We start from the raw sequence: 12,405 nt of genomic DNA, 5'->3' as shown, positions 1-12,405 counted from the left end.
TAAAAAAAGATAAGAGACAAACATAATATTAGGTACGTCCTGTTATCTTTAAAAGATTTGTGCAATGGGAGTGCATGACTTGATGTAAGTTTTTGGACACACGCCATTGCTAAGAACTTTTTCTGTTGAAGAAAAACTAATAAATAAATAAAAATACCCAAAAAAGACAAAAAAAACACACAAAATTAAGCAAACAATTGCTGTTGTCAACAAGGATATGAACACCACAAAATATTCCGAAACAGGAATATGGTCAACAAACAAAGAAAAACAAAGAAAAATGTACTAAGAGAACGAAAAAAAAACCCACAAATGATGACAACACAAAAATATTGAACCCAAAATAATTCAGCACAACAGTTGAAACGAGACAAAAACACGACAAAACGAAAAGACAAACATATACAATAGTTTTACCAAAACAGAAACAAGCGACGTTTCGGGAACTGCTATCTGCTCCCGTCCTCAGGCAGAGACGCACCTGTGTTTCCGTACCATGTACCTGTTTCAAAATATTTTGTAGTGTTAATATCCTTGTTGACAACAGCAATTGTTTGCTTAATTTTGTGTGTTTTTTGTCTTCTTTGGGTATTTTTATTTATTTATTTTATTTATTAGTTTTTCTTCAACAGAAAAAGTTCTTAGCATTGGCGTATGTCCAAAAACTTACATCAAGTTAGGTACGTCCTGTTTTAAGAGAGGTGATAACATCGGGATGATTGTGAGATGAGTATATTTATGCAAATACACTACATAAAACACCAATGAGAAGCAATTTAAAAAAAGTACCTTGGGGCAGTATGTCTGCTAAGAAAGTGCTAGATAAATAAGCAGATTAATTTTTTTGGAGAAGGTAAGTTACAGTCGCAAGATCGAACAATTTGTCTATGCAAGTAAGCAACTAGATGACAAGTTGTAAACTTAAATACGTAACTATGTACTTGGATACTCACATTATTATTAAAATTTTCAACTATGTAAAAAAATATAAATATATTATTATGATGTATTAAAAATTATATTTATACTACCTACTTACACAATTTTTCTTTTCAATCGAATCTGCACTTCCAAAAATCTCAACTAACTTTTCACAACACAACTTCCTAAAAATTTATATTCCTGTGCTCCGAGCATTTCAAATCCCATAGTATAGAACTCTTTTCAACTTGATTGATGAGTAAATCAACATCAGTATGACCAGCTTCCATTTACGAAAATGCTCGTTAAACTGAACAGTCCTGCAAGCCACTGGGTACAAAAACATGCGCGTTGAAACCTGTTATAAGCAATAACACGTATTAGGAGGAGGAATCCTGGAACCCATGTTGGAACATGTGTTGAACGATGATGTGCTTTAGGAGGGGCAATCTCGGAACCCGCATTGAAACATGTGTTGAGCGATTTTGTTCTTTAGGAGGAGAGATTCTCAGAACCTGCACGAGAACCATGTCAAGCGATAATGTGCGTTAGAAGGGGGGATCCCAGAACCCGCTTTGGAACCGGTGTTGAGTGATAACGCGTATTAAGAGAGGGAATCTCGGAACAGTTGCGCTAGTATGTTAGTATGCAGGTATCACTCCAACGTGCATTCCAATGCTCCACGTGTACTAGGCATAAACGTCACACAATATAATCTGCGCTTACAGGATGCTACCAGACGCGTATTGCGCACTGACACGGAGCGAGGTGTTGCAGTAATGTCGTCCTCCATAGCTTAGTGTGATACACGCTGGCTTTCGGCGGATGGATGTACGCGTATGAATCCTGGATAAAGAATAAGCGTGAATTTTTACTTGTCTGATCAAATCACAAATCTTGCCACACACTCAGTACATCGTCGAAATTAAATTTTAATCTCGACCTAATCAAAATAATTTAAAAAGAGGATGAAATCATGAATGAAAGACTTGAAAGAATTCGATGCGGTTTTGCTGTGTCAGCTAGATATTTTCATTACGGAGAACTGAATGTTTTGAAAAGTTAATGCAGTGAAAATTTATAAAAAAGAGATTGCAAACTATTTTTCTTGCACTAAGGGTCGAAAACAAAAAAAAATCAAATATGATAAATATTTGCCTCTAATATTATTAAAATCACATAATAACCTTTATACTAACCAAATCTTACACTGATTTTATTTTATATAAGCACAATATAAGGTTTCATAAGCAAAATATACGGTTTTATTTAATGAAAATTAACGTTCTGTCCTTGTTAATCTCCATTTTTTTATCCCACAAAACAGGCATTTCCGCAAATGTTTTGTCGATATCAATGTCAAGTTCACTCATATTTTAGACAACTCTGGAATAACGCTACTATAGCTAACCAGTTCTTTTGTTAATTCATAGAGAGTGTTAATACTTGTAATTTAATTATTTATTGAAAAGTTTATGATGGAATAAAATGTAGGAAACAAATAATACTTAGCAGTAGAAAAATTATTTGCATTTAATATACTTTTGTTAAATGGGTTTTGACGGTAATGTGTTACCACCTGACCACTTCTAAGATATCTGAAGAAAATTAAATCAACAGTTATAGTAAATAGTCCATTATGTTTAAAAGAACTGATTTCATGACAAAAAAAACCTTCAACGTTCTTAAATTGTATAGAACAATATGGAAATAACTTGGGGCGTTTATTATTAATAATATTCTACTATGCGAGACTGATAATTATATGATACCACCGTTTGAGCTTAAAAAAAACCCATTAACCAACGATTTTTTTTTTCTCAATACATTCTACCGCTACGCACTTAAGATCAAGTTACTTCATTTGTAGATTCGTAGATGGTGGTGTAGTCGGTGATTTTATGCGGGTGCAAAATAACGTCAAGTTCCCAGTGTTTCAGATGCACGGTCGTTCGTAGGGTGAACGCGCCCACGCCCCCCAATGTATCTCTGCTGCTGTTCGGGAACATGTTGGTGTGAGAGAGGGGCCTTAATCCACGAGCCAACTGCACAGAGGGTGGGCGACCTTTGAATTTTCTGTCTATCGGTGGGACACCACCTGTCAACAGCACTTGCTCCGCCTTGTTCAAACAACGAACAACGCTCCGCCCACATCCCCTCCCCTTACCACACATCCCACACTTCCTGCGCCGTCCCACGACATTTTCCCATGTGATCAGCGCGCTGTCGCCAGTCTGGACTGCACGCAACAGTCGAAAAATGACATCGGCACATTTTCTCAAGGGCAATTAATAAAATTTAAAACTCGATACATCACTTGCGCTTTGTTTTTCAGCCACAAAATAATTTCAAAAAATTATACACAATGTAATATCATGGGCGTAAAAAGGTCGCGCAAGTGACGAGAATCACAAAGACCCGCGAGCCTTTTTACACCCGTGATGACCTGAATGTCTATCTGTATGAAAATATTTGTGGCGGAACAATAAATGCAAGGGAGGAATCGAGTTGTAAATTAATATGTAGTCCTTGATTAAAAGTGAAACCGAAAGAAAAAAAAATCGCCAGGGCGTGTGAGACTGAGACTTAAGCAGAACAAACCTCAACGTTTTCAGGAAAATAGATCTTCACAAGATCCACTCAAATATTTTATTGTGAATGAATATATATATATATATATATATATATATATATATATATATATATATATATATATATATAAACAGGACTTTTCAATACGGCGCTTTATTCCATCCTCCCCCGAGCCATCCTGTGTGTGAACAAACAGGGCTGCCACACGTAGCAAGAATAATGTGAAGGAGAAAAAATGAATAGGTGTTATCTAAATAAATAAATTATGGATTAAAGGGGTTGTTTCATATCAATGGTTTTGCATCTTTGATTTTTTTGTTTTAATTTCCCGGTTATTTAAACCGAACCAATATTTGAGAGTATATAAATAGTTTTATCACTTCAATGGTATCGTAAAAATTTAAAGGCTGGTATTGACTCATATTTCAATATGAATTGAGAATATATAATCGTGTCTTATACAATTTTGAGTTAATCGTGTATGTGTAGTCTTTCCACAAAATATTTTATTATCATGAAATTTATCTAGACATGTCAAAAAAAATTGTTTTCCTAAAACCCTGATAATCTCCGAATTCCTCAGATTTGAAAACCTAATTATCGACTGATTTACGAATGATATAAAACTAATTACAAAAAACCTAAAAAAATTTTTTTTAGTAAGAACTGTAAACTACAAGATTACATGTTCATGTAAGTATTGAAATATGAGTACTTATACAATTAATTAGACCATTCAGAACAATTACCCATGGTTGTGTTGTAAATTGGTCAAAAATAATATAAAAAAAACACGAATTTACAGGAACATGGAGAGTTACTGGAGACGATGTAGGGAGAGGAGAGATTTGAACGAAGTATTGACAGCATGAAAGGGAAGGGAGGGACTCAGCTGAGGAAAATTTCCGGATTGGACCCAACCGGTACTCAAACCCGCACCGCCTCGGCAGAAGGCGAGTGGCCAGGCCACTGGACCACCGCGTTGCCTCTAGTTCAAGATCCAACACCTTCCATTTGGAACAAGCACGTTTCTGCCAGCTGTGGCCTCGAGAAACTTAGCCGAAGTCTCATGTGCTTCCCACTGTAACTTTTTTATTTTTTAAACTGGAACAGAAACATTCATTTAACATTACAGATATTTGTACATTTGTACGTTTACATGAAAATCACTGCATTACTACAAAATAGTGTTCGCAGTAAAATTGTGGTTCGGATTCTCGCCCGGGAATTCATACTTCGCGTTGTCCCAGTACTTTCAATAGTTCAAGTTATATGCAAATCGTTCCCCGAGTACCTCTCCAATATTAACGGCGCACATTCACAAACACAAATGAAACAATATACAGTCAAATCATTGAATATTCGATTACTTTTCCATTGTTGAAAAAATTATGCTTGAATGAAACAATATTGAAATATAAAATTATGCGAAAAAACCTTTTGTAACAAATACTCCAGTATTACCTCCAAAAAACTGCATTCTAACTAATACATCGTATAAAAACAGAGAGGTTCCTGCTCCGCAGGCAAGTTGTTTGCGGTGCAAGCCGAGATTAAGGCAAGTCTACCAACATTCAGAGCGGTGTTGTTATTGAACCGAAAGGTTGGCGATGGTGGCGACGGAAACTCGTTGGCGAAATGTTTATCGCAGTCGAGCCACGGGAACAACCCTTTACTGTTATCTCGTCAATTAATCTAAGTTTCTGAAACAGCGTGGGCTGGCGGTTGCTGCGACAGGCCCCAGAACAGGAATCTCATTAACTTTACCCGAAGCTTCAAACACAGGGGGAGGGTTCGAAGGAGGTGAAAATTTTAGTGGTGAATTTCTTGTCTGTTCATGGATGAGAGCCTAACACTCACAAATCCGCGATCAGTCCCAAAAAATATATATATTCCAAGTCGTCACTCACTCGGAAAATTCGCGGTTGGAACTATTTTTCTAAAACGATATTGTTTTAATTTTCACGGATTTAGACACTCCTTTTATGAGAGCGAAGCATTAGAGACACCAAGGATTTTGTCATTTCTCGTGAAGTTTCGTTTAATTGAATTAATTTTTGAGCTAACACTAGCTACGCCTCAGGGCACACTTATTTTTTTTTAAATAAATGTTTGTTAGAAAGATCAGTTAATGAGATTTATGTAATAAAGTAGCCCTGTGTTATGCCTCGCAGGAAACATTGGTTCGAATTTTGGTCCGTACATTCTAATTTAGGGCCTTCGAAACCTCTCCAGATCAATGCTGGAATGATTATTTGCAACTCATTCATTTCCCAACATCCTTGTCATTTGTATTTGAGTTTAAATTTAAAAAAAAATATATAATAAATTAATATCGCTGACGCTAGGTCAGAAAAATGGATGTTCTAGTCGGTAAAGCGTATTAAAAACTTATATCAGTAAAATATAAAGAGCAATTAAAACGTATGAACGTGATCCTATTCCTTCCTGAACAATGGCGGCGTATGTGATTCCAACAAACGTGGAGAGGGGGTGAGGGATTGCGCTCACCAGTAATTGTATCAGCTCAGTTCCCGTGACAAAGGAGCAACTGGGATGTGTGCAAAAGGAATATAGCCAAACCGGCAGCGCTCCACGCGGCGTTGTTTTTTTTCCTTCTCCGGGCCTAACACAACAGTTTAAATGAATTTCCCATCCGGTCGTAGGAACTGTATTCGTCCGGTTGACGACGGGGCAAAAAATGTTTGCTCTCGTTAATTATCGGCGGAAGCGGATACGTTTTTGTCGTTGTTTATGTTGTTGTTGTTGTTGTTGTTGTTGTTTGTTGACACTAAAGGAGCGCACTCGTAAGTTGGCTTCTGTGGCACGAACATTTCTGTGAGGATGTTTGTCGAGATGAAAAAATGTAACGACCTAGGTTACTCTCTAGTTTATTATTATTCTATGGTCCCGTGTCGAATTTGAAAAAAAAAATAAACACTATTGTCTGCTAAATGAAATATCTTGTATACTATTTTAAATGAGATGACGATAAATATAGTACTAGCTTCAAACTGTCGGTGTGTTTTACTACCGTAATTTTGAATATGGACAAATATATATTTTCAAATTACGAAAGCACTCAATTTCGCATATGGTCTTTAGTCAGCTGGAAATACATTTTGTAAAAATAAAAAACCATATACGATTAGATAATAGTTTTATACAGAAACTGTTAAAAACTGGGATGGTCACAGCATTTGTTTAATTTTTAGATTACAGAAATCGTTTCGTAAGTTCGGCGTGGATCTCCGTTCACCCGAGGCATTTTTCTTGTACGATTTAATTCGAAAAGTGTATTTGAACCTCATAAAATAATGTGGCGTTCTTGTATAGATACTATGAGCCCTATATAGGGGTAGCCAATAAATAATCGTGAGACTATAAGTTCTACATACAGCAATAAGTATTATTGATTGTATACCTTCATCACGTTGACATTTTAAGTAATTTTTAATTTTATGATTTTACTAAGAAATATTTTAAAAATAAAACTGTTAGAAATTTCCTTGCTTTGGAATTACACGAAATAAATTTTCACAGAGTTATATAATGTTTCATTTGGGGCACCAATACGCTTAGCACACACCCCGAGGTTCACGAAAGTCGTTATATACCGTTTGGGTGGCTATACGCAGGTCCACCATATTGACTACTTTGGGTTACGACCATGGCAGAAACGCGCTTGCGCAATTGGACTTTCAACATTCTGAATTTCCGCCAACGTGAGGCGCGCATTTCGTTGCATACCGAAATTCCATCCTGAACGTGCCTAAGGAAGTGTAACTTAAATAAAAAAAACAACACCGAACAGATCTCTCGGCACGCGTGCTGATAGCCCCGGATGCTGCGCTTAGCCCCTGAGAGGTCCACCACCACTTAGACACAACCCCTGCCACGCATGCAACCCGCCGAGCTTTTACCTTTATATCTATATATCTATATATCTATATATATATATATATATATATATATATATATATATATATATATATATATATATATGTGTGTGTGTGTATGTGCTTCGGACCAGGGGTTTCGCTTCCAGACACGCGATGATAGCCTCCGAACGGTGCTTTCTCTCCCCCCCCTTCTTTTGAAGGGTTGCGTGTAACTGGGGGGAGGGGGGAGGATCGAGGAAAAGGAGAATGTTTGAAGGGGAAGGGGAGAAACTTTATTCCCGACAAACTGCCCGCACAGCCGCGCCGCCCCCCTGCGATACAAGCGCTGGGCCGAATGCGGCCAATAAGACACGAAAACGCCTCGCGCAGTAAAAGAAGGCGAAGTGACGTGTCGTGGGCGGGGGGGGGGGGGAAATAACTCGAGTACAGGGAATTTTGCAGCTTCTCTCGGAATCCCACCGCAGACTTAAGAGGAGCCACGTGGCACCTCTACCACTGAAGGAACAAGGGAGATTTCTGGCCACTACAGGACATCATTTCAATATATACTGACGTTTTACAACTGTCTTTGGATCTCGTCAAAGTAATCAAAGAAATTTTTTACACACAGTAATTTTTGTATTATTTTTTCTCGGGTCTTTCGAATGTTTATTACCTTGAATACTAATTTTATCGTACTACTGTATTTGGCAGAAGTTATGTTGAAGTTTATATGAAAAACAAATATAAAGTTTTAATGTATGATATTATTTATCTTGCGTCTTACCTGCAGAGACTTCATGGTATACTAGTGTGCTGTGTCATAGTGGCTGGATAACACTGGTACGTAACCGTAAGAACATTCTTCGGTCATGACAAAATAATTTATTATTCTTTGACAACAATATTTTTACGTCTATAATAAGCCTTTTAAAGAAATTAAATTTATATTATTTGTTACTTTAAATAATTGTTAATGTTTACGGATGTTGAAAAAATTTTTTTTGTAGAGGCGAATTTTTTAAAAATTAAACTCGGGGCGCTACCCGCAGATAGTAACTCAAAATATACTTAGAGGCACAGTTGCACATTTAAGGTTTTCCATAGCAATAATTTGGTCACAAATTGTAGCTAAATAAGTATAAGGGGCTTGAAATCACGTGCTTGTCAACGTGATATTAATAGATTAAGGGATCAGTTTTTCTAAGCATAAAAACTATGTGCAGAGCTTCAGAAGAAACCGCGCAATTTGAAAAGTGCTCACAATTTACGAGTTTACGAAAAACATATAAGCTACTCTGAGGGCAGATGAGTGGTTATGTTTCCGTATTTAGTTTTCGAACTATACTATTGTTAGAGTGAAGATGGCTAAAACACGTGTTTCCAGAGTAATTTTTAGGCTTCAATTAACCTGTTCAGATTCTTGAAAGTGCTCTTGGGACTTGTAGTGTAATTTTATTTTAATTTATCTGCCATATAATGCTACGGTTACCACTCTAATCTCATAGTTGCCCTATGCACGACCAGAATACTGCGTGCCTATTCAGAGCATTGATATTAGAGGCGACACCGCGCTAGAAGCACCAGCGAGCGTCGCACTTATCATCCCGCCTCACCAACCCAAATACACCCCCTGACTCGGTGAGCCCTTTTAACAGTCAAAGTAGAGTCTGTGTTCGAACCATCACTTACCGAGAATGATTCAGCATTGACACAAACAAACGTTCGAAACATTTCTACCATTCAGGTATTATTCTACAGTAGCCTACATGGATACTAATAATTTACTTAAAAAAAATGATGGCACAAAAATCGCACAATTCAACTTTTTCTCCGTTGTTAATTTGAAATAAGAATAAAATTACTACAAATTTTTTGTAATATTTTTTTTACATTCACCCGTTCTCCAAAACGAGTTTTTCAGTGGGTAATTACGTAACTATGTGTTGTTTCGTTTTGGGTAGTCCACATGCGAGCATATGGACACGCGTACCCGCCGGTACACCTCTTCTTCACCACGGACCTTGGATATGTCCATGACGGGTGGCAACCACTCCACAAAGACCTTGCAGGTGGAGTGTAAGGAAGGAAACTAGGCCGAGTACAGCGACGGGAGAGTCCACCCTCTGCTGCACAAACAGACACCCGACCCTTTTCTGGATCTGGTTGGGCAGCCCACCACCCTTCCAGACCACTGGGACCGAATTCCCTACCCTTTCCGGCGCAGCCTCTGTTAGCAGCGGTACCACGAGGAGGTAGAGGTCGCCTTGTCGTTGATATGCTATTTGAGACGCATCAAAGGACCTTTCCGTAACTATGTTGGAGGCTAGTCTCGGATACTAGTACATATAGAAGCCCCGACACCTCGAAAGACTGCCTTCCTTCTGTCTCAAGGGTGAGAACGGAAAGAGGCCACCCCTCGGCGCAATGCAACGGACATCCTCATCCCTTAGGAGAACCATAGTTACTCCACTTATAAAAGAGAACGATCTAGATTCAAGACTAGCTATTGTCATGGCAATGGATTAAGACGTGGCTTGGGTGCGATGAGTTACATAAAAGTGATTTACCCAGTGCTGATTTTGTTAGTTTTGGAAATTCGTATTATATCCATGGAGTTAGGTAAATTCTGGAGAGCGCATGCTGTGACGTAGATGAAGTCACGTTTTAACATCGCCAACGCCATGTATTATGCCCAAAACATTGTGAAAATGGTGCTTGATAAGGTCTGATGATGAATAGCAAGTATGAATTAATCTCCGTCGTTAAAAACAGTCACTTTGATCAAAAACGTCATTTAAAACTGTTTAAGCAATGCAAACACTAAGCTATTGGACGTCTAGCCAATATGGTGCAAATATTACTTGAAAAGGGGGGGGGGAACGGCTTCACACACCATTATCATATTATAAAGTAGACATTGCCACCCTTTGATTCATTCGCCGGCGATATCGCTGGCAATACTGCAATCGTCGTGGCTTTTTTTTGTTCACTGGTGTGCAAAAGATAGAAGTCGCTGCATCCAGTGGTCGCTGTGACAGACCAGAACATGTCCAACTTTTGGTCTGTTCAAAACAGTCCGTACCTGTGGACGGCGGTCCGTGTCCTTATCCGAATGTGAATGACGTCACATTGTCGCACGGAAAACTGCCCTGCTATGTCATAAGTCTGAATCTATTGATTTCCAAAGTATTCGGCAGATCGCAGTAAATATAGAACACCAAAATAAAGGTTTTTCGATGGTTTTTTGTTAATTGTTTTCATGCATTGTAAATGAATTATTGAATATTCAGTTAACTTCAGACAATTGTGGGATTCAATAGTATTTAATTATTCTTTATGACAAAAGTAAATGCTAACAAATGAATTCTAAGCAGCCTGCTAAATTGATTTCATGTGTTCGGGCTTCGAAAATCGCCGGTCGCGAACGACAGTTCTGAGAAATATTTTGTCTAGGTCTTTTAAGCTCCATACCACATCGTCAGTTATTTTATGTTTACCTTATGGAAACGGAAACTGGAAACAGCAAATATCTTGAGTGATTTTCTTCTATGCCATCAAAGGATACAGATTGGGACAAATATTTCAAGTTGACCGATGTATTACAACCATCCCATACACCACTCATGACGTCAGAAGGTCACGTGGTGGAGCAATCAGCGATCAGTGTCCGTCGGTCACAATTTCGGACGGGCCTTTTACGGCACGAGTCAAGCGATTAGGTGGCTGACGTCATCGTTAGCTACACGGGGAGAAGCGCGGTGTATAAACGCTAGCTGATGAAGCAGACAGTGACTGTCGATCATCAATCAGAAACTGTGTGCATTTGCGAGATGTCCGGCCAAATAAAGTTCGCTTCGTTGTTCCTCGTTTCTGAATCCGGAATGCCTCCAAAATTTTCACTTCCATATTCACACTTTCCTTTTCTATTTATTTATTTTTCAGATCACGAGTTTGAGTCCAAATATATACATTGGCTCGTAGTAAATTGTCCTGCGAATCCATCTTGCTCGGAGCTACTTTCCCCACAGCACTTTCCTCTGAGTGCTGGCATCTTTTAACATTTCTAGTATAGCTCCATGTAAACAGTTCAGAACTTGTGGGTTTATTCGCCAGTACTTTGATATAATAAATCTGTATAGAGGTCAGGATATAACATCAAAAGCAGCAGCGATTATCTTTTCCATGGTTAAAAAAAATTATGATTGAATGAAAAATCTATTAAAATATAAAATTATTCGCTAATTTTCGTAGGAAATATTCAGTTTTATCTGGAAATAAAAGATTTTTCATATATGCAAAAAATAACTGTAGCCATGTGTTGTACAAAGTTATACATAGTTACAAACTAAGCTTATTTGAACATTTGTGAATATTGATGGTGGTTATCTCTGTCAACAACTGCGTTTGGCCTTTCTGCCTGCTCTAACCGACAACGTATTGGAGCAGTTACATTTTTAGTGACTTCTCAAACGAAATAAATCACTTTGCTTGGATATAATTTTTTTTTTTTAATTATCTTCAGTACCATTTTTTATTCAAACTTTTCACGCAAGATGAACAATCGTTAAAATTATTTTATTTTGGCTTAAACGCCTCTTTAACAACGAGTTCATTACGGACGTTAACACATAATGATACAGACCCATTATAATGGAGAAAGAAATCGTCTGTGGCCTAAGAAACCATTGAAGCTAGAATCTAAGGCGTACAGTATATGCGGCCAATCTTTTCCATTATAATTGAAGTCAAATTGAAAATATCTCATTACCTCAATAATTTCTCATCTGAATACCAAATAAGTATTTTTGTTTTCGTTAAAATGAATTTTAACGCTAATTCTTTGCTGATGTGTTGTTAACACATTTGTTTCGCAATATTCACTTCATGATGGCCCTTTTTTTTAATTTTTCCTAGCGAGTTACTTTCAAGCTATCATACTAACTTCAAGCATTAGCCTTTATGTTATGCAACTAATTTTGGGTTTGTTCACCAGTTGATAACCAGAGTT

At 37.7% G+C, this 12,405-nt stretch overlaps 2 protein-coding genes across 2 annotated transcripts in view; one reads left to right on the top strand and one right to left on the bottom strand.

The window, feature by feature from the left end:
* Positions 1-6,347, bottom strand: part of LOC134535362 (fap1 adhesin-like) — a 49,015-nt gene extending 42,668 nt beyond the window's left edge. Inside the window, exon 1 of the mRNA XM_063374433.1 lies at positions 6,252-6,347. Coding sequence (XP_063230503.1) covers positions 6,252-6,347 — 96 coding nt within the window. The remainder of the gene's footprint in view (positions 1-6,251) is intronic.
* The window catches only part of LOC134534807 (allatostatin-A receptor-like), a 576,662-nt gene that overhangs the window by 360,015 nt on the left and 204,242 nt on the right, over positions 1-12,405 (top strand).

This window comes from Bacillus rossius, chromosome 8, assembly GCF_032445375.1.
Source record: "Bacillus rossius redtenbacheri isolate Brsri chromosome 8, Brsri_v3, whole genome shotgun sequence".
In the NCBI taxonomy this organism is placed as follows: Eukaryota; Metazoa; Arthropoda; class Insecta; order Phasmatodea; family Bacillidae; genus Bacillus; species Bacillus rossius.
The sequence above is the reverse complement of the archived record's forward strand: the minus strand, read 5'-3'. Positions and strand labels throughout refer to the sequence as shown.